This window comes from Spea bombifrons, chromosome 2, assembly GCF_027358695.1.
Source record: "Spea bombifrons isolate aSpeBom1 chromosome 2, aSpeBom1.2.pri, whole genome shotgun sequence".
NCBI classification, from domain to species: domain Eukaryota; kingdom Metazoa; phylum Chordata; class Amphibia; order Anura; family Pelobatidae; genus Spea; species Spea bombifrons.
Window position 1 is genome coordinate 111,736,634 of NC_071088.1, and position 23,959 is coordinate 111,760,592.

Here is a 23,959-nt window from a genome sequence, read left to right on the forward strand (position 1 = left end):
GCCTACTTTGTCTCATTAATATCCCTAACATAATATACATTAATGTGTGTTATGCTTGTAGCTACAATAATAAGTCAGGTCTGGTCTGTAAAACACTTGTCCATCACAGACACAACTGTATACATTAAAACACTGGAAGTCGAGGAATACTCTACAAGGGCGAGGGCGACCATATCCGACTGGACAAAGGAATTCCCATAGTTTCTCAGTTAATGCACTGATCTTTATTAGGTCAAAAATGTATAAGAATTGGGGGGGAAATGTTAAGAGTAGTACAACAGTAGATAGTGAACAATAATATCTTATGCGTAAGAAGTCTAAATCTCCAAGCATTGAAATTCACATATTTGATGTCTGGCTCGCTACAAAACAAACAAATCTCATGCTCAGCTAATATCCCTTTCTAACCGTGGGATGTTAATGTAGAAGACTTTGTAAAGAAAAATATTATTGAGCATAACCCACACTCCCATATAGGAAGAGAATGTAATATTAAAAAGAAAATCTGAAATATGCTAGCATAATATATAAACAGAAGACGAGCGGGCAAAGCTGTAAAAAGAGCAATGAGGGCAAAGTCTCTTTGGATGACCAGAAGTCTCTCAACCCTGAGACACAGTGAAAACATACAAACTAGACCTGAAACAACGAATCGATAAAATCGATAATGGGAATCGTTGTCGACGATTTCCGTTATCGATTAATCGAGTGATCGATTCGTCGTTGGAGCGCTCGGCTCCTTTCACTTACCTCCGCCGGCGTTCCCCCGTTTCTGCTGCAGAGCTCTGTAGTGTCCGTCTGCTGGAAGTTACGTAATGACGGATGTGACGCGCGTGTACGATGAAGATTTGAAATCAGTTTTGCGGTTGCACGTTGTAAGTGGAATGATTCGGTAGCGGAGGTATTAACCCTACTAATTAACATGTTTCTGAAATAGACCCCCAGTAACTGCATGGTTAGAAGCATCCCGGGGAAGGTTGTACGAATAGCTCCACTGACCCATATTAATTGCCCAATCACTTATGCCTTTTATTGTCACCTAAAAGGGCCTGCAGGGTAAATCTGTGAAACTCTGGCTTTGGAAAAACTTAATTGAAAGACATTATTAGATCGTTTATCATTACTTGTGCATGAAACCCTGGAAAACAGCTTTCCAAGATCCAGCATTTAAAGCCCAATACATGTCTTTTTGTTAAGGCATTTGACAGTTTCCACCATTGAACCGCGTAAATAAAGCGTGCGTTCCCACAGCAGTCTACATTGTTAAAAGTGATGTTCCACAAAAAAGCATTAATTCCACCTCCTTACAAATAAACCTTAGTGGAGCTGAAGGTTTAATTATTTAAAAACAAAAACTATTAAAGAACCCTTTGCAGTATTACAAAAACACAAACAACCAATCAGCAACTGCTCCTTGTGTCACACTGAAATAAAGTGCTCCTGGCAAAAATTAGGAAGAGAGTTTAACAGAGTTTAAATAATTATTTCTGGGAAGGGTTTGGAGATTCAGCAGTACTAGGAATAATGTTTTGATTGCTGCATTTAGTTGCAAAAGTAATGCATTCAGCAGCGTAGGAAGTGCACCTTTAACTCTTGTACACCACCTCAATAAAGAACTAACCGAATTACATTATAAATCACTCCTAATTGCTGCACTCAGCACTAGTTTAGTATGCAAAGTATTTACTTCTTGTACTATATTAAAATAGAAGTTAAATTGTGAAGAATTTTTATACAGTATAAATTAATGAATAACAGAAATTTGTCAGTATATAAAAATATATTTCTCTGGAGGTGGACACTATGCATTGGCACATAACCTGTTTACTGCCATAACTAGTAAAAAGGACAGCTTTTATCTATTGCTCTGTATAGTTTCTTATTCAGTGTATAAAAAAGAAATAGTGTAAATATATATATATATATATTTATAATGTAAAAGGGTGAAGCCGTATTAGTCCAGTAGACACGATGTCAAAAAATCGAGTATTGCAGAGTATGCGGTGATACCTTTTTTATTGGACTAACATAATATTAAAAAGACAAGCTTTCGAGAGTTATCCTCCCTTCATCAGGTCCGAAGCAATACTAATCAACATGATAGAGGTTACAACGTAAAACAAGTGATGGTATAAGAGAAGGGTGGGGGGGGTTTGAGTGACACCCCACTCAAAAGGGAGGATAACTCTCGAAAGCTTGTCTTTTTAATATTATGTTAGTCCAATAAAAAAGGTATCACCGCATACTCTGCAATACTCGATTTTTTTACATTATACACACATACATACACACACCCCAACAGGGATTTTTACAGCATCACATTCTAGATACATAGACATTAATATGTAGTTGGTCCCCCTTTGCAGCTATAACAGCTTCCCATCTTCTGGGAAGGATTTCCACAAGATATCGGAGTGTTTCTGTGGGTATTCTTTCCCAGTCATCCAGTACAGCATGTGCGACATCAGGTACTCATATTTGACGAGGTCTGGTTCGCAATCTCTGTTTCAGTTCATCCCAAAGGTGCACGATGGGGCTGAGGTCAGGGCTGTGCGGGCCAGTCAAGTTCATAATAATATCTAAGTGTTTAGAATGCAATGTCATTTAAATCCCCGTTGGTGCAATGATCAGGTAATATAATAATATTATTATCAATTATATTAGCGGTTGTAGCCGTATTAGTACAGTGGTATCAATATCAAATAACAGAAAAAATAAATATCTTGTGATAATACCTTTTTTTCTGGACTAACAGAATTTTGGAATGACATATGATATATATATTACACACATACCCCGTCTAGTCACATAAACACTAGTAGTTCTTAAAATTATTGTAGTTCTTATAATTTACATTCTTTGATTTCATGTATGTAGTACCTATAGGGTTGATAATTCTCAAACTCGGATATACGGTATTTCTAAATCCTCAACTACTATGTACCATGTGAATGCTGATCAGCTCATACAATCTAAGTATTTCATGGTTAGAACTGCATGATGGCGTTTGTAACATTAACCAAGTTGAACCATGTATAATGGGTTGTTTTCACTTAAAATTAACCTAGGGCATTACATAGGTTGCTGTAGAACAGACCAAACCCCTGTAACAATTTGTTTCTTCCAGGAGTAAGGCTGTAACACAGTCAGACTCATGGCAAACATTTGTCTTAATGCACACACTGGATACTGCTGGCAGGGGAAGCAGTCACGCCTGTCAAATGGGTTTTAAACGAAGGCTGCATGGACTGGTTAGAGAATTAATGGAACAATTAGTCATAATACGTAATTGCAGGTACAGGAGGTGGAAATTTCCATTAGACTGACAAAATAAAATCTATGCAATAGACGATTACATTTAACATTCTATAAAAACGCCTCTCAGAATACATAATTCTTAGTATATAGACAACTATTATATGGGTACAGGTTTGCCACGCTGTGGTTATTAGTATAGCTCTTTAAACAATATTGCCTTTATCACTTATGGGGCTCTAGGCAAATCTATACTTGTGCCCCCAACTCTATCTCCATCCCTAGTTAGGGTAAAGAGATGTCCTCATTTTCAATTTACAGCCCCCTATAAAAATAGTAATTTAAGAAGTTTTTGTTCATAGAAGGCTCAGTAAAATTGTCCTCTACAGGTGAAGTATATATTTTGTAGCATTTTGGTTTCTTTAAAATGTATTTACAGTAGCCAACAATATGGCTGAATATGAATTATTTTTTTTGCTTAGGAGTACATCTCAGACAAAATATATTGTGGATTACAAAAAAAAAAAAAAAAAAGTATCAATGCATAAGTTTTTTTTTTTTGCACATAAAAAGTAATTTTACAGGAGCAAAAATAAAAACTTAGAGGTTGTTGGACATCTAGGGGACAAGATGTGGGTCCCAGAGGAATGAAATGCTTTCGCTGCATGCACACGATGGCCTGAACAGCCACCACAACCCGCAGCATTGTTGGTGCTGGCAACTAAACATCTCCAAGTACTTTGATTGACAAAAGCCATTATGTATGTGTACATTTTAATGAATTTTCTTATGCTACAAACTTTGGCAGTCTGCCTATAAGTAGTGGGTCAATCATTTGGCACACAAACTACTTTAACGGGATCTAGGCACACTGGGGAGTTCGTCACACAAAGAAAGGCTAGAGATGGAGGCCAAAATATAGTCCAGAAGGTTACAAGTGTTACCCAAATAGCAGACTAAATCATCTTAAAGAAAACAATTGTTACTAAAATAAAATATTTTATCCTATAAAAAACAAACAGTACCATGAAAAACAAACAGTTTTGTTTTTGCAAGTAAATGTGTAATAAAGAAGCTGTGTTTTAGAATACATTAGATGGTTGGGTAGGAAGGACTAGAATAAAAACACAACTATTAACCTCGTCTGAAAATATACATATTTTTTTTTTTTTTTTTTCCTCCTTCGGCTAGTACAGCTATATCCATTTCTATCTAAGTTATCATCATGAGATAAGATCGCTACGAATTGTGTTTTCCTTTCCAAGTAGAAATAACAGACCTGCAGAGCCAGACTGTACATTTGTTAAATATGTGTATTAATCATTTTAACCAAAGTCTTAATTATTGGGTATTTTGGAGTACCAGATGACATGCTACAGTTAGAATTACTTACCATAAAATGATACGTTAAAATGTGTGCCACAATTTGTTATACACAAAACAATCAATGGTCACAGCAATGGATTGCTCTTATGTTGTATAAGGGTTACATGAATGAAACACATTGTCCTAAAATATACGACACGTTTACAAAATTCCTGCTTCGAGCTTTCCCACCTAAAGGCATTTAGCACCAGATAGATTCCTTAAACCACTGAAAGTCCTTATCTTTACCCGTATTCATTTCTTCCAGTGTCAAATTATGGAAGTTCAGATTTATCTTCTTTATAATAAACAGTAATATGAATAGTCAGTGTGCATAAGTGAAGCCACCATACAAGAAGGTTCATTGTTTTGCCACCTCCAGGCATGAGGGAATAGTTTGTTGCTGGCAAAAAAGTCCACACCTCCACCACAGAAGTTAGTCAGTATCCACAGAGACCTGTACTCGGTGCCACGCATTGCTTATAACACCACGCACGTTCCATATTGGAGCTACGGTATCAGGCTGCGCATTGTAACTGCTATCCACAGCCTTGCAGATGATTGTAATATGTTTGCAATCGTCAGGCAGCGGGACACTCAGCTGCCACAGTTTCCATGCCCAGGCATGACCAGCTTTCTGCGCAGTGCCAGTTAATTCTGCTACCTTCCATGTTTTTCCCTCATCAAGAGACACATCAACTCGCACAACCTCCCTACCACCACCACTCCAAGCATATCCCTTCACAGACAGTTTTCCATCAGAATCAAGGGTGACCTTCTGCCCCGGTCGTGGCTCTGTGATGGCAGACTGTATTGGGAGGTCCTGTATGGCTGGTGAGGTGGAGAAGTCCACCGTGTCCCAGTCTACCGATGGGCTGAAGCTTTTGTAATCATTCTGTTGCCAGTGACTAAGACTCTCTTCCTCACTAACCACAATTCTTCCAAGCCATTTCACATTGCGAGCACCCACCACACCTGGTACTATTACCCTCAATGGAAATCCATGATCTCGTGGCAGATCTTCTCCATTCATTTCATAGGCAAGCAAAACATCGTTTTCTTTCCTCATTGCATGCTCAAAAGTAATAGAGGCACCGTAGCCTGTGCCCGTCAAGTCACGATCCAGGCCTTCAAATTGAACATGTTGTGCATTAGTCATGCTTTCTGTATAGCCAGCCTCCACCAGGACATCCCTCAGACGTACTCCTGCCCAGCGAGCAGTACTGATCGCGGCAATGCCCCAGTCCAATCCTTTCACTGGCTTCACAGCATTCATTTCAGAGCGTCGGTTCCCAGCACACTGCAGGGTGGCAGTAACCTCATGTCGGGGAAATTTAGTCTTTAGATCATTTAGGGAAAGTTGAAGTGGCTTGCTCCCCTCTGTTCCACTGGGTGTTTCTATTATTAGCCGGTACTCATCAGTATTGATAACTGGCACAGGTAAGTGGTTCCTTTTGAAGAAAAGGTCAACTGGGGTAACAAAACTATCGGTCAAAATCTCAGGAGGGGGCTCTGCATTAAAAGGCTTCAGGCTATTGACTTTTAAGACAGGATGTCGAGAAGGATCACTTGAGTATGGGTCAGCAGCATCCACTTCCCCTGCTTCCTCACCGGTGAGTTCTCCCACCTTATATTGTTGCAATATTTCCAAGACATGCTCACTCTTGTGTACACCATACAAGGCCCAGAAAGGTTCAAGGGCTCCGCCGGCAGCAAGTAATATCCGACTGCCGCCAGGATGCAATTCCACAAAGTCTGTGATATCGAACACCTCTCCTGCATAGGTCACCCACACTCTGTCAGCTAAGCTAGCATGCTGCTTCACATCTGCCTGTGTGTACTGGGGAAATGTTTGAGGAACAGGAATCTTCAAAGACTCTGCATGGGCCACCTAGGAAAGATATAAACAGAAATAGTAATATGGGTCATGGTCTTGCTAAGGGAGAAGAAAACATGAGAAATAAGAAAGGAAATGAGATTAAAAAAGCCCAAACAACCTCCGCCTCGAATGTTTATATTTGTTTTTCCTCCCATCCCATATCAGCTTTATAAGCCATAAATCGGGCCCCTATTACTACAGAATATCACATGGTTTTGTTTGGCATATTTGCAATTGTGCTTAAACTGTAGATCTTTATTTTTCTTATGAATACATTTGCTAAACAAGCTTATCCAATGACTCAATCCACATTTGAAAGTTCCTTCACAATGCTATAGGTATTAAAACAACCGAAGAAGCAGTTACCCGTCTCCTTTGCGCCTCATAAATCAGGACTGTTCCTAATCCCAGCAGAGCCCCTGTTGTTGTAAGTCCCCATTTCCAAGTGCTCCGTCTGACCCTTGGGCTGGGTCCAGTCTCTGTGCTGTGCTTCCGGCCATGATCATCCTCCGTGGTACAAATGCGTGACCACAAACCTAATGCAGGTCTCTGTAACCTGTAAATAAGAAACAGCCGTTGCATGTATAGATCCCCACAAAAAACGAGAGAATAATCACTTGATTGTCTTAACTATAAGAGGCCTGACATTCTAGAATCTTGGTACAGCAAACTGTACAACAAAAAATCATCTCTTTTGCTGGGGGTTCTGATAATACCTGAAAACATTCCAGATTGCCATAGAGGGACACTTATTTTAGGATGTGCAGGTTTGGGCCAAGCCTTTACTACCCGACACGTTCATTGCATTTAGAAAAAAAAAAGTTGTCGTCTATGAAGCATCTATAACTCATGAGATCGTCCTTTTTCATGGTGAACCCTGCAGAACTTTCCTATTATCTACATAACTTTAAGTTACTGCAGAACCTCAGCAAACCTGAGGTTGGTTGAGCATACCAAATAAATAAGCAAACAGGGAAGAGAGGCAGCGCAGAACATACAAAGATCAGACATAATTAATGTATCAGTCTGATAAGATAAAACCAGTTTACTGGGAAGTAGAGAAAGTGCAAGCTGTTAGGAGGAATGTGTTCATATAGCACAGTTACTCTTATTACATTACATACTTCATTCATTTCAGATAGACATTCAAAATCCAGCAACATTAATTTCCTGTACAACTGTCCATTCATGGGACAAAAGAATAGTTGGATTTCTTAGAGTTTTATTTTCCGAGGGGGGCAAGGAGGAGAAGTCAATTATTCAGTAGCGCCCAATACCAGGCCACAGGATTCTGCAAACAGGCCAGGGATTCTATGTATCCTCGCTTGAAAATAAGTGGTTTAGTTTAATTTTTGAGACCTATGGCCCCAGAGGCATAGCCTTCTAAACCACTGAACTAATAATTTGATTATGAACCAAATTCTGCTTTGCTTGATAATCAGCCGGATCACACCAAGGAACAATCAAGTAAGAGTTTCAGAGGAATCACATCAGTGTGCACCCCTTGAAGTAAGAGACTCATGTGAGTACAGGACATCTCTCACCATGTGAGAAACCCTAAGCTACGATTACAGACAGTGATTTTGTTTTTGAAAATCAACCTTCCTTGATTACAAAACAGCAAAAGATAAAGTGTCTATTTTATCCGATCACATACATACCTTTGAGTTTTGCTCAGGTTACGAAGAGCCTGTGACGTAATCCCATATAGCCTCATCCTTTTTTCTGAAAAAGAAAAAAACAAAACAAGGATTAAAAAAGACCAAAACACTAAAAACAAGACAAAACAGGTTTCTAAATATGCAGACATTTGCAAGAAAAAGGTAAATGAACCCTTTGGAACTACCAGCATTTATGTATACATTTGTCTTAAAATATCATATGATCTTCATCTTAATTACAATGAACAAAGAATCTGTTTTAACCAATAACACAAGTTGTATTGCTCACGTCCACGTTGAACTTAATGTGTGGGTTAGAAAAGGCATCACTAGGCTATCACTTCAACAAAAGCTAACTGGAGTCAGGAGTTGGCAAACCTGGAGTTCAAAAACATAAAACAGGATTGGAATTGTGTTGTAGAGCTTTATAGGAACCAGTCAACATCTCTGTCCATGAGCCTACGTTATGCAAAACACTGAACATGGAGTTCATGGCAGGGCACCACAGAGGAAGCCGCCGCTCTCTTTTCTGTGGGAAAAGCAATTTGTCTGGTGGATGTAGATGAGTGTTTAATACTTCTGCTACTATTTTTTTTTAATTCTGAGTGGAGTTATCACTCTTTCCTCATCATAACTTATTATATTGCCACACTCAGCATACCAAAGGAGATGCTGTTGCAGGGTAGGACACAGTACCCACAAAAGAAAGCCTGTCAGTCATAGAGCCTTCACCCTTCTCCCTCGGGTTGAGCCTTTTGGGTTTAAGCAGCCGTGGGACCTGCTGATTCTCTGAGAGCAGAGACAGACTCAAAGGGTATACATGCAGAGCAGTAAAGACAAGCCGTAGTTCAAGATAAGCTGTATCAGCCCCAGGGTCAGGTATCCGGAGTTCAGGTATCGTGTAACAAAGCCTAAGTCGGGTAGCCAGCATTTAGGATCAGAAACAAGTATATATAACACACTAGGATCAACTACACTACGGCAGACACAGTTATGACCATCAGAGCGCCAGGATTAGTGCGTTCTGAGGCTTTATATAGGGCACAGTAGGAGAAAACTGCACCAAATTTAAAAGGAGTCACTCTGTTCAGGACAGCAGCCGCATCCATCTTGTGTGCGGCATGGCTGCACGCGAGGCCTCAATTGGCCATTCAAACCAGAAAATACCGGAGTGGGGAGGAGTGTCGGTAGCCGCCACAGGAGGACTCGCCTGGCATGGATGATGGCAGACAAGTGACATACACTATATGGACAAAAGTATTGTCTCCTTTAGCATACCAACACATCTTGGGCAATGCTATGCTTCCAACTTTGTGGGAACAGTTTGTGGGAAGACCTTTTTCAATTCTAGCGTGCATTAGATAAAGACTCACAGTTGGTTGTTTAAGGTGTCGAAATGAGCTAAGATCGACACTCTTGCTGTAACTATATACACTAGAGGGAGTCAGAAGTGGACATAGCCTTCCATGAGAAATAGTGGGAACAGGTGATTTAAAAGGGATTGGCTACCACATTGCAGGCCAGGGTATTGGTAGAAACATCTGGACAAGCCAAGGGTCAGGAAGCCAGAAAGCAGGGTCAAAGACGTACAAGCAAAGGTCTGGAACCTGGAAAACAGGATCAACGATGAATTCAAGCCGAGGGTCAGAAAGCCAAAACTCATCCAAACAGAGTAATGGAGAAAAAGGAAGGAAAAAGAATGTAGCTACTCACTGAAAAGCACAGTATTACTGAGCAACATCCTAGCGTCAGCAGAGGTCTTTATAGGGCACAGATCTGCCCCATCCTGAGCAGACACAGCTGCTGCCATGTCCTCTGTTGCCATAGGGATGGGGACTTATGGAGGACTTCATGAGCCATGGTTTCATCCCTCTCTCTACGGGAGCAGTTTCGTAAAGAGGCAGTAGTACAGATCCCGCGCAGAGCCCCGACCTCAACCCCATCAAACATCTTTGGGATAAACTGGAGCAAAGATTGCGAGCCAGGCCTTCTCGTCCAACATCAGTGCCTGACCTCACAAATGCTCTACTGGATTAATGGGCAAAAACTCCCACAGAAACACGCCAAAATCTTGTGGAAAGCCTTCCCATGAGAGTGGAAGCTGTTATAGCTGCTAAGGAGGGACCAACTACATAATGTCAGTATATAGAATGCGATGCAATAAAAGTCCCTGTTTGTGGAATGATCAGGCTTTCCAATACAGTCTGACCTTACAAATGCTCTACTGGATGTATGGGCAAAAGTTCCCACAGAAAGGCTTCCCAGAAGAGTGGACGCTGTTATAGCTGCAGAGGGGTGCGGGGGGCAACTACATATTCATGTCTATGTATTTCAAATGCGATGTCATAAGAGTCCCTGCTGGTGTAATGGTCAGGTGTCCATATAAGGTGTGTATGTGTTAAAGTGAGTGGGTGTTCAAGTAACCAATGGCACCAATCTGAGTGTGTGTGCAAATTGAGATCATTGTGACTAAAGGAGTGTGGTATACGGGACCAAATATATTTAGAAACCCAGATCCAAAGAGTGAAAACATAAGATCAAGAGAGTCTGCCAAACACTATTATCACTGCAAGGTAAAAAATCTCATTTTGAAAACAGTCTAGTGTTGATTACAGTGCCTAAAAGCTTTGTGAAAGTGTACAAAGGGCTACAAAACAGGTCTAGGAAGGAATCTTTAAGGCGGGACAGGATCATGTGAACCCCATTGGTGAAGATTATTGTGCATACTTTATAGAGTCCTATGTTAAAAGTGAGCTAGTTTAGAATAAAAAGGATCAAACTGGATCTGTCAGCAATACTGTCTGTGGACAATAAATGCATTAGTGATATATCACTTGGATACATCAAAAAAGTCTAACATTTAAAAATGTTTTTGTATAGATGGTGGTTAGGTAGGTACACTATACGATCAAAAGTATGTGGACACCTGACCATTATGTTGGATATTCCATTCCAAATGAAGTATATTAATATGGAGTCAGCACTCCCTTTATGGCTATTCTACCTTCCACTTTTCCAATATTTTGGACTGTGTCTGGAAATTCGTGCCCATTCATCCAAAAAGAGCATTTGTGAGGTTGAGCACTTATATAGGGCAAGAAGGTCTGGCCCCTAAGGATCTTGCTTTGGGCACAGACATGTAACAGTAAAGGGCCTTCTCCAAACTGGTGCCATAAAGTTGGAAGGAAGCAAATGTCTAGAATGCCTTTATAGTATCCTGACTACTATCCCTACTCCACCAAACTTTACAGTAGGCACTTTGCGCTCTGATAGCCAACGTTCTCTTAGCTGCATCCACCAAACCCAGCATTGTCCAGACTTCCAGATAAATTGTGATTCATCACTCCAGAGAATACATTTCTACTTCTTTAGAATTCAGCTGCTTTACATCTCTTACTACTTGGCATCGCTCATAGCGATCTTTGGCTTGTGTGCAGCTGATCGACCATGTATATCCATTTCCTGGAGCTCCCGACACAGTGCTTGTGCTTCCAGGGCAGTTTGTAACGCTGCACTGAGTGATGCTACAAGGGGACAGGCAATATTTACCTGTTCAGCACTCGAAAGCCTGCTCTGAGTGTGTGTGTGTGTGTGTGTGTGTGTGTTCTACCACTTCATGGCTGAGCTGTTACTCCTAGACACTACTACTTCCTAACAGCAGCACTTCCAGTGGATGAGGGCGGAAATTTCATGAACAGACTTTCGGCAAAGGTGGCATCCTTTGTCCTGTTGAAGGTAACTGAGCTCTTCAGAATGACCTATTCTACTGCTGATGTTTTTCTAGGGAGATGGCCGTCTATCTGCCTAATTGTATACACCTGTTAGCAGTGGGTGCGGCTAAAACACCTAAAATCAATAGTTAGCATAGGTTATAATTCATGACTTGTTACCCCATCATGCTAGGTTTATGTAAATTACAAAACAGTTGAGCTTGTTCCATGACTAAAGCACTATACTGCATTTGTATGGAACAAATTCCACATTTGCCTTGATGACTTTAAATCCATTAGTGATCATGCAGATATTCCATGTAAGGCATCCGCATTTTGGATCAAGGTCTCCCTTCCTATTATCTACCCCCCCCCCCGCTGTACTTACCTTTCAGCAGTCCTGCGGTGAGTCTCCCTGCTCTGCCACAGTGCGTGCTGCTTTACTGCTGAGCGCAGCAATAAGACCGAGCTAGAGGGCTCGCAGAGGAGAGCTCGCAAGCGGGTACTGACACCTTGATAAGCGAAAGCCACTCGGCGCCCCACTATCGCCCAATCAGATTTGCACCATAGCACCACTTACAAATGAAAAAGTTAACAGACATTTGTGCCAGTTGGATGTGGACACATTGCATCTTTAAGGTCTTCATGTAATATGGTTTTAATGCCGTGTCATAAACATTATCTATCATTGTAAAAGAAGATATTCCACACTCCATTTTGTTTAAATTTTTCCAGAAAAAAACCCGTCCCCCCCCCCAATTTTTCCACCCCCCCCCCCAGACTTTCCCATCTCAAAGGAAGCCTTTCCGATTTAAACTTGAAACTGGCAGCTTTGTCCAGATGCTCTCTTGCATGCAGGTCAAGTTGATTTCTTATCAGAGACAATTAGAGAAAGAGAAGCCAGGCTTATAATTACCAGATCATAAAACAGATGTTTCCATTCCCGTGGTCACAAAAAGGACTGCTGGAAGCACCGACCTTCGTTATCGGCAGACTCCAGATAACATTTTAGTTGGATTCGGGGCCATATTCTCCATAAAGCACAAGCAGTTACTTGTTAGTGGTCTGCTTTTAAGTTTAGACAGTACTAAGGTAACCAACTTAGTTGGGGGGGGTGTAATTGGCATACCTGGAAACTCTCTGGAGATCTCCAGGTGAAGCACTGCTTCTCCGGTTCAACACCCGAATCCTCCGGGTTGCGGAAACAGAGTCTAGACACGCCACGCTACCCGCCCATTTCCCCTTTAAATGGGGGTGTCATCAGTGGGCAGTCCTGGCCGCGTCCAGCAAGGGAAGGCTCCAGGTAGCCGGAGCTAAGAAGCTCCCAGGTATGGGGATTAGAGGTTTTGCCAAGGAACAAGGCTTCAGAAACACAATTTAATGCGACCTCTCAGTAATTATGTAGCAGAGGAAGGCACTTAGAAGAAGAATTTAGAAATACATTTTCTGATGTTTCTGTTCCGACTACCTTTTTTAGAACTCAGAGGTGATATAAAAGAGGGACATCAAGGGAGGAACGAGGATGAGGGTTTTAAAGCCAGGAGACAACGTCCCTCCTGAAGACCAACTCTGCTACTGAGCATACTAGACACGGCACAGAAACTGTGTGCATGGGACAGAGGTATCACTTAAAACTAAAATGAGAATCTACAAGGTCACTATACAAAAAGGGTTCTTTCCTTTACAGCCAGAACTATTAAAATGAGGAATTTACTGCCAGTTGGTTTTGTAATATATGTTTTATTATACTGTTCTTTACAAGGTAGAAGTAAATAGATGGCTTTTAGGTGACGGATAGAATTTTTACGTGGATGTCTCAAGTTGCACCATAGAATATTTTATTGATTAAAAAATTTACTCAGCAGCTATGTCTCTCTCCTCTCTGCTTGTACCGGTGCTGTACCCTAACTTGTCTGAATAGCGCCAGTTACACCCTGGGTCTATTACTGAATCCAGCCCCCCCCCCAAAAAAAGCGTGCAGTTTTGTGAATTTCACTATTTTCATCGATTAGGATTAGTGACAATCGTAAGGCAGGGATATAGGACAGATTAGCGGGTAATGGCTTCTTGATTAGAATGCCCTTTTCCACTCTCAGCGATGCTTATCTCTAAAGATTACTTAAATTACTGGACGCATCCTCATCACCGCTCATAAAACAGTAAAACTGCGATTGACCAGCTTTTTTTTCCTCTCATAAGGTTTTGTAACACAGTAACCGAGACTGATAAGTTTTGTGGTGAAAGAAGAGATAAGAATTGTAAATATACAAAACATACAGAGTAATTCCAGGAATAAGACAGAAAACATGCACACAAGGTTACAAATAACATCACAAAATGTTTGTTTTTTGGTTTAAAATACAACTGCAATATATTTACTAAAACTAATAAAAAACCCCACAAGATACACCAATGTCTTACACACATATATTAAGGGTCCATAAATATGTGGACAATGACACAATTTTCATAATTCTGGCTCTGTAGGGAACGGATTTGAAATGAAGCAACCAAGATGTGATCGAAGTGCAGACTTTCAGCTTTAAATCGAAGGGATTTAACATAAACATTGTATGAACTGTTATAGACCTGAAACAACGAATCGATAAAATCGATAATAATCGATAACGGGAATCGTTGTCGACGATTTCCGTTATCGATTAATCGAGTGATCGATTCGTCGTTGGAGCGCTCGGCTCCATTCACTTACCTCCGCCAGCGTTCCCCCGTTTCTGCTGCAGAGCTCTGTAGTGTCCGTCTGCTTGAAGTTACGTAATGACGGATGTGACGTGCGTGAACGATGAAGATTTGAATAAAGTTTCGCGGTTGAACGTTGTAAGTGGAACGATTCGGTAGCGGAGGTACGTATGGAGGAGAGAGAGAGAGAGAGAGAGAGAGAGAGAGAGAGAGAGAGAGAGAGAGAGAGAGAGAGAGAGAGAGAGAGAGAATATGATTGCCGGGTGGGAAACTGATGGGGCAGAGTGTGGGTGGGTGCAGGGCATTTCATTAAATTATTAAATATTTTTTTTTATCCGATTAATCGATTAATCGAAAAAATAATCGGCCAACTAATCGATTATTAAAATAATCGTTAGTTGCAGCCCTAAACTGTTAAGAATTACACACAATTAAGAATGATCATTCTTAAGGTTTGGTTGAAAATCCTGAAACCCATGGATATCGCCACATTCTGGGTTTTTTTCCTGGCGTTTGATGCAGCCGTCTTAATCGGCTACTTAATTGTGGGTCTTTCTGCCTTCAGCAAGTGAAATGCATGATCCATTGGGTTGATGCCAGGGGGACGACTAGGTAATTCTACTTATTTGCATTGAAGAGCTCTTTGATTGCTTTCACAGTATATTTTAGGTCAGCGTCCACCTGTACTGTAAAGTCCTATCCTATCAGTTTTGCAGCATTTGGCTGCATCTGAGCTGGTGGTATAACCCTTTACACTTCAGAATTTGTATGGCTCCTTCTGCCTGCAGCTACATCATCAATAAACACTAAGAAACCAGTTTATTCGGCAGAGCCATAACACTGCCTCCACCATGTTTAACAGATGTGGAACGCTTTGGATCATGAGCATCCCCTCTGTTCTCCATCCTCTTCTCCTACCATCATTCTGGTATAGATTGATTTTAGGTTCACCTGTCATCTATTTGTATGGCAAATTCTAATCCGACCTTCCTCTTCATGAGATTTACCAATGGTTTGCACCTTTCATGAAGCTTCTCCTGATTGACCTTGACAATGATACACAGAGAATGTTCTTGACATGCCTAGATGTTGTGAAGGGGTTTTTCTTCACCAAGGAAATAATTCCACTTCCATTGTCCTCTACAGTTGTCTTGTGGCTGGTGTGGATGGGCTCGTCAGTGCGTTCTTTTTTCAGAATGTACCAGATTGTTGATTTAGCCACCCTTAACGTTTCCCCAATCTCTCTGATGTGTTTGTTTTTTTGCCAGCCTAATGATGACCCTACTTTCATTGACAGCTCTTTGGACCTCATATGGAGAGTTCAAAGAAAAAGCTTCCAAATGCAAATTCCACATTTGGAATCAACTCCAGACCGGTTAACTGCTTAATTGTTAATGAAATAAAGCAGAAACAGCGCACACCTGGCCATGAAACAACCTCTCAGTCAATTGTCCAATTACTTTCTCTTGAAAAGTTGGAAAATTTGGAAGTAAGTACCCTCAACTCAAAACCCAAAGGCTGCACTTCAATCACATCTTGGTTTCTTCATGTCGATCCATTGTGGTGGGGTACAGAGCCAGAGTCCCTGTCCCAATATTTCTGGCCGTGCATATGATTATATATCAGACACGTGTCTGCATACTGACCCTTCCATGGGTTTAGTTGGTGTATTTTGTGAGGTAGGAGAGCTGCGTTAATATGTTTTACTTGTCTCTCTCACATAAACAAATCCTTATCGCCATGCAAAGCACACCCTTCAGACAACCCGTGGGTGCAACAGATAAGCCCTAAAAGAGGTGGAGGAATGTATATTTCATAACCGAGTTCTTTCCTATTATCAGGCACCTAAAAAAAACAAAAAAAAAAACAAAACCAAGAATACCAGCCACGAGCCACTTAACCCTTGACTCCACTATGGGATTATGGCCCCTTACGAAGGGAAGCGTTTGATTGGTTAGTTAATTTCCCTAATACCCGGAGAGGGCCTGACCTATTCATATGGGGTTCACTTGTTTTGCGATTGCCCTGTTGTGTTAGGAGTTGTCCAACGTGGGTTTGCACCCAGCCATCAAACATTTGCTTTTATTTGATTTGGGGTTTTTGTGTAGTACAGAAGTAAACGCGCTACACAAACGCAGGTCAAACGCTGCAAGACGTAGCAGGGGAAGAGAAAAGGGTGTAACAGGGAAAAGATGGAACCAAGAAACAAAGCTTGTTTTATCAGTTCTTTTATTATACTCACAAATCCCCCCCCCAAAAAAAAGCTCAAAACCAGAATGAAGGCGGAGGAGCAGGGGTATCCCCATGATTCTTGTGCCCCCCCCCGTTCCCAAACTTAATAAAGTGATTACCTTCCATTAGACTTATCCTCATAGAAATGACATATGAAAGGTATATTAACACATGAACAAAGCCCACAGCTAATGGATTGTAAGCTCACAAGGACAGTGCCTTCTACTTTATTTGTGCCATCATATATCTATCTGACGTTGTATTGTCCATTGTCTCCATGCCCTTGTTGAAAGGGCTCCTATTGAGAGCACGTTCTTGTCATTTGATTGGCTCCTTGAAGAAGCCAATCAGAGGCAAGGATATTCAGTCCGTGAAGGAGAAGGGCAGCTGCATCCTCTGTGTCAGGGAAGGCTTACTTTCTTTTTTTTTTTATGTTTGGGGAGAATACATATTAAAGTACAGAGCGTACTTTCAGATGTTTACAGTCATATTATCGGTTAGACGTCTCTGAATAATCACCTCTTTATAATACCAGGTTGTGTTTTTGCACAGGTAAGATTATACTGAACCCAATATAAGACTTATTCTGGTTTCGAGATACATTGGAAGATTCCAACCAGCGCCCGCTTAGCATCAAACACTAAGTCAGCTGGAAAGGTTAATAAACAGCTTTGTGGCCCCCAGAGGACACTTTTCAAAATGCAAAAGCGATGACAGTAGAACCTGCATTCCGGGAATACATTACTGATTGTTTAGAACTGCAAACAACTGCCTACAGGAGGCGGATCAAATAAACTACTTTATACGGAACCCCAGAGACAGCGAAGCGGCCCAAAACTATAGAAAGAAGAAAAATAGCAGGATTTATTGTTCCAAAAATAACTAGAAAAATACTGCACCTCGGCCAAGAGGAAAGGGAGCGTTAAGTTCAAATTGATACCATCTATTTGGCCAACATGGAAAAACGTGTAGAGTTACATAAACCTACTACTACAAAAATATAAACGTACTAAAGTACCTCAGAGGTCTCTTCTTCAGATGGAAGGGGATCCCATGTAGAGATTACTGTATATGAAGGAGAGACCTCTGAGGTAATTCAAGGTTTATGTAACTTTTTCTGTGTTGGCCCCAAGACTCCATTGTTCCAAGTTCCCCGGAGCCTCATAAAGCCCATCACAAAGTTGTGGAAGTAGAGTCATGACCCAGCCCGGCAGAGGATTGGAGGAGCGCAGGGTCCGAAGCACAACGATTACTAGGCTCACAGACGAGCTGCGCTGCTGGGTGGCTGCCAGCGAGCTCTGTAAACAAGGTCATGCGTTTGGTAAACGCAACATACAACATACAACACACGTGTCTGCAGGAGACATCATACGTGATGATACTGATGCTGTTGCTAAAGAAACCGATCGCACCAGTACCGGCGATAAAGTAACGCAGGTTCCCCACAGAGCGGAGCGGACACGCAGCAGCTCAGCAGCCCGTCCCCTGAGAATGGGGAGTAAATACCAAAACGAGGGGAGGGGGCCCCTGGGGCCGTTACACGGAGGAGGGTCCCAAAATCATATAACACGGGGGACCTCTATCTGTATAAAGAGCTCAGACAACGGCCGTTCAGGGGGGATGCAAAGCAGTTAATAAGTTGCATTATGACGTACCTCCCAGCAGCCACCCGCTCCTGCCAGCGCAAGTCACCCGGTTCTCCGCGGACACGCTGCTTATAGAGAAGTGATGGGTGACGTAGCCGGCGAGGCGGGGCTACAGACACACCCACCACAAGCAGAGGAGGTTAACCCTCCCCACGCCGTAATGCAAACTACTGTTCTCGCTACTCACTGCACGATGTCGGTTCATCTCAGGCGATGTGTTGTTTTTTTTTCCGTTTACTTTTTGTAACTCTGTATAAATTGGATCTAAAATAAACTTATGGCGATCCAAGCAGAATTATCCGGTATACAGAATTATCCGGTTATACAGGACTGCGTCATACGTGGCTACAGGATTAATATGTTCTAAAGAAGAGTCCGTAAATCACCGTCAGGATCCCAGACTTGGAGTTTCAACGGGAGGAAATTATCTCTGAAGAAGATCCTCTGGACTTCAATGAAAAAATGAATTAAACCGTCACCGTCAAATTAACTTGCAATATATAAATCAAATGTTATCCGATCCCGTTATGTATAAAGTAGGTATAGAGACGAAAAAGGTGTTTTTGTTAACTTTGTTTGCATTTGCCTACCCAGAATCCCCCGCAGCAGCGGCAGAACTATGAGATTTCTGCGGCAAAAGCACGTTTTCAGGCTTGTCCGCTGGATGGAGAGGGGTGTTAAATAATGCCTATCACCGAATTCTCCGTGGAGACGCTTTCCATAACGCTTTATTCCCCACCGTACCTAAATTTATTTGTATTTTCATGAAATATTGAGATTTTGGATAGACCTATGATTCTCTTAAATTAAGACCACAAAGAACATTAGCTTAATTAGATGAACAATTAGTTTTCAGTTACGAAGGGGCGAGTCGACCCAAGATGAAAGTGCCTCAAACTTTGGCTCACACTTTTTCCCTTGTTGAAACCCCATAGCAATGAAGTACAAAGTTAAGATTGTGACTAGTGAATTCACAGAGTTTGGGAGTTTGTTTACCAAAAAGGACATTTGCAGGAAAGTCGCCATTTCAATTGCCGCACTTTAACAGAAGCTTGCCGTGTTTTACCCGCAATGCCTGCAGAAATAGCAGCTACCCAAGGGCTATCTTCAATCTCCGAGGAAGGTAGCTCTGTTTGGTCGTACCCAGGGCCGGAATGATGATGAGGAGGAGGCAGCTCTGTCTCTTTAAAGCCAGTGACCGCCTGATGCCGTTGGCTGGATATGCCCGATGCACTTTTACGCTCACGGCATGTGGTCGGCCCAAGCATCAGTCCATTCTTCCACCGCAGATCACTCATTATCACGTTACGTGACGCTACCTCTGGTTAACGTTGGACCGGCCCATTTCAAGGAATTTTGGAGGGCCCGGGGGCAGCTGTCCGGCCCACCCCTGATTTTCATGTGAAATAAGTCCCAAGTGTTGCGGGTATCTTGGTTTCAATTCACATAATTATATAGCAGACCATGCCGGCACAGGCTTGCGGCCAACACAAGGTTAGGCCCCAGCTTATTTAAACCTTAGGAGTACAAACCAGCGTAGGACTGGCTTAAACTTCTCGTAGTCAGGGTTCCAGCTCTTGCAATCCCCCATACAGACGTCAGAAAGAACCAGCGGCCTTGCCAGCCTCTACCTGAATGGCATGTAAGGCGTGATCGGGTATTTTACGCTTGCGTGGTACACGTTGATGAAGCCCGAGGACAGTGAACACGAGTCCAGTACATTCTTAGTACATACATTGTCATTCCTGCTTGCTTTGCTTTCTTAGGAAGATTATGAAGGCAAATGAGCTATTCCAGGACCGGGTGCATTTCGGGGTAGGAATGGCAGTAAACTGGTAATAATGGAGAAATCACAGCTGAAAAGTCCCTGGCATGCTCTACGTGTGCTTTATTTTATGGTGTGAGCTCATTTCAGGAGATAATCAGAATCTTTTGGTTGTGCAACTTATGCACCATCTCTTAGATCCTGTTTACACATGGTACAGGGCTGCAGCATATGCTTGAACCATCAATAATAATAATAACGATACACGATTACATGCCAACGTATGCAAATCCTCCCTCTCTCTTCTCTTCTCCCTGACCCACATGCACAGATGTTGACGAAACCATTCGTATGTACTTCATAGCATATCATTGGTTTTATCTCTAAACGTACATATTCAGATAGTTATTATTTATACATGATGTGAAGCAATATTCCATTCATGTGATCGAGCAATGTCAGGCTCTAATTACTTTTTGAAAACAAAAGAAGCCAACAGGTGTTAAGAAGCTAAGTTCATTTAATATACACACACAGCCTTTTGTTTTTACTTACATTAAATACAGTGGTAGATCAGGGGTAGAAGTCCATTAGAATTAGAATTGAAGCTAGGTATTTGTTTCCTTAAACAAAAAACAAACAAAAAAACCCTAAAAAAGCACATTAAAAAAGTCTGGACATTCATTTTAAGAACCGCAATGTACTTTTCCAGCCACGTAACCAAGATACAGAATAGTGGAGGCCGGCAGCTTCTCTGCATCCGCTTAACTCTGTAATTGACGGAGAGACTGTTGTGGTACAGGGTGCCTTTACAGACGTTAGCAGGACATTGACCGGTATCAATACTTTTAAATGCTATTTGTGGGCATGAGGCGTTAGTTTACTACGTGATTAGCCATGTGTTATACTCTATTGTTCTTATATCTGGCTCCACACACCGGCCACGGATATTTCCATTTAAATTCCCATAAATAGGAATACTTATAATGTTCTGCCAGTTTACACAAAGTGGACGGTGAAAACAAGGCCCTTTTAGACAAGCGCACTCTCAGTAAAAGGTATTATCACGCACTGCAATGCCAGTTGTATGGGTTTAACGACACGCTTGGAAGCTCAGCCCTGCACTGCCTTTTAGTATCATGTGATCTGGTTAAATAGTTGGAGAATACACCAATCTCATTGTAAATGGGTAACACAAGCATGATTAGCTAGCAGACTATTCAAGTCCTAGGAGAAAAATGCAACTTCCAGGCAGAATCGTGTAGTGCGGCACACAAGGTTGCGTCATCATGAACATAATTGGGGAAAATGCACCGATGCGTGTTATGATCCCGTGTATTGTCAGTATAACATTTTATCTATTAATTGAAACCTGCAGAGCATCCTTATATTGTTGGACAACTCATGGACTGACCTTCCATCTAATGCCTAAACCTCAGATACCGTGTCAGCCCGTTGGTTCGATGTGCATTATGGGATTTGTAGTTCACAGTAGCCATAGTGCAAGTGATCACTTATTCATGTTTCTAGGAATTTGCAGTCCATTCAAATCCAGAAGTATTAGCCAACCGTAGACATCAGTCAGTGCAAGTAAAGTAACGCAGGAAAAGGCAGACCGAGGGTGGGGATGGCTAACACTACAGAAATTACCCTATTAATGCAGATATACAGTAGAAAAAAAGTCAAAGTGTATGCATGTTGGGAACCTAAAAGGCCACTCTGGAAGGATAGCCTACGAGACACGGCTGTTTTTGTAATATCCTTCTTACATTGCCTAATACATCGTATAGAAAACAGAAGGACAACTTTCCAGTCCAGCTTTGGAAGGAAGGCACAATTCAAGATTAAAAAAAGAAAAAAAAATCCAAAAACAATTTATAAAGTCACCAAAATATAAAGAAAGCTCACACACACAGAAGAGACACGCCGTTCCACTGGGTGTACGGGACAGACTAAAGTGAGTCTCAAGCCTTTGATATATATTTTTTTTATGTTGTGGCCCCCCAAAAAAAATACAGTCCAAGTGATGGATCGCGGGAACAGTCTTAACGATGGAAAAATAAGTCCCAATACAATGTTTGCAGCAAAGCCAGAGAGCCAAATGAAAAATCTTAATCCTGGGATTAAAGTTACCTACCTGACTAAACCAAGTCCACATCTACCCAACGGAACTAAAGTGCATACAGACCGACAATATGTACACAGCTTTCACTTGGGGGAGAATAGGAATAAAAATAATACAAGCGGAGAGGAAGAGACACAAACATGATAATGTTCCATGATAGTAAGAACCTATTTGCATATGGAGGACCATTCCATGCCAGATCTTTGTTCTAATAGTGAACATTATCTGTTCTCAGCTTTCTCCATAGGTTCACTGGCACGCGGTGTAACCGAGAGCTACGCACGTACACAAAAACCCACATACTTTCAGGAGAAATTACCCCTGCAAAACAAATGTAACGTCAAACGTCAACAGTGTGCAGACACCACCTGAATACACAACTATGTGATGGGATTGGATAGAACGCCTCATACAATTCAACCGGATCACACTTGATTGCAGAGATACAGGTTCCAGGTAAATGAATCTGTGATAGTAGGATATTTACAGACTCGAAAGGACACAGACAGATGTATAATTTCTCTAAGGACACCTCCCCTGAGATAATACCCCCAATTAAATGTATTCCCGTAATAACAATACCCACAGTCGGAGTGTAACCAAAAGAAGCAACGCTGAAGCCTGATCACAAGAGTTATCAAAGACCTTCACCCACAATACTGTTACCGATTACTAAAGTGCCGCAAAACCATCGTATCCGTTGGAAATCACATCTACCACTAAACTAGAGAAGGAATGCATTTGATCTTTAATCGTTTTCCCACAAGATGGAAGCCTGGATGTTCCAAACCTGAAGGTGAAGATCTTACAGGAATCAAGTGGCTAATAAAACCGCTAGCTCCAAAAGTGGTGAGCAGAATACTGTATAGTCATCAAGCACAGATAAACCTCTTGATGAGCACAAGACGTGCATTTCATTTACATCGAGAGAATGAATCTTTCAGTTTGAAAGAAAACCGAAGGGTCAGAATGGATGGATCATTTACCAACTACCGCTGTCAAAGTCCAGGCACATGAAAAACAGACATTTGGTAGGGAAAATGTGTTTGTTTTTACGTGTGAACCTCGTCTGAAGTCTAAAGGCCTGAAAAAAAGAGGAAGAAACTGAAGGAAAGAGCAGACTATACATCAGATTAAAACAACGTTCAATAATAAAGTCACTATGCGCAGCTATAATACAGAGTATTAAGAGTTTGTTTGCTTCCTTTGTTTGCTTTCAGTGTTTGCTCTGTTTAGGAAGCAAGGTCCCCACGCGTTCCATTGCCGCGTCACCCAGAATAGCCTGTGTGTGTTTGGTGGAAGCATTAAAAAGAAAAAAAGGAGGAGAAAAAAAAAAAAAAGAAAAAAAAAGAAAAAAAAAAACGGGGGGGGGGGGGAGACTAGTAGAGTAAGCAAAGGACTGAGACAGTGTGGGGATGTGGAGGGGAAGGTTGGAGCTGGTTGCGTTGTGTCCGTGTGTGCTGTTTTCCAGTGGGTAGGAGGGAGGGAGAGGGGAGCGTGAAAGGGAAAGTCCAGACAGAAGAGTGAGGAGCTTGAAGGGCGTTTAGTTGGATTTCTGGAGGACAGATGGGCAGGCGCAGAACAGAAGACTCTTATCTTGCCTCTCCCCCCTCTCTCTCTCTCA

General features: G+C 41.7%; 1 protein-coding gene across 1 annotated transcript; it reads right to left on the reverse strand.

Annotated features, from left to right (window-relative positions):
- Positions 1-4,437: 4,437 nt before the first annotated feature.
- On the reverse strand, positions 4,438-18,519 carry SUOX (sulfite oxidase). Its single transcript, XM_053455643.1, has 4 exons — positions 18,455-18,519; positions 8,161-8,224; positions 6,866-7,055; positions 4,438-6,511 (listed from the first exon to the last, which is right to left on the reverse strand). The coding sequence occupies exons 2-4, from the start codon at positions 8,214-8,216 to the stop codon at positions 5,057-5,059; spliced, it is 1,701 nt and encodes a 566-aa protein (XP_053311618.1). The 5' UTR covers positions 8,217-8,224; positions 18,455-18,519; the 3' UTR covers positions 4,438-5,056.
- Between the last annotated feature and the right edge of the window lie 5,440 nt (positions 18,520-23,959).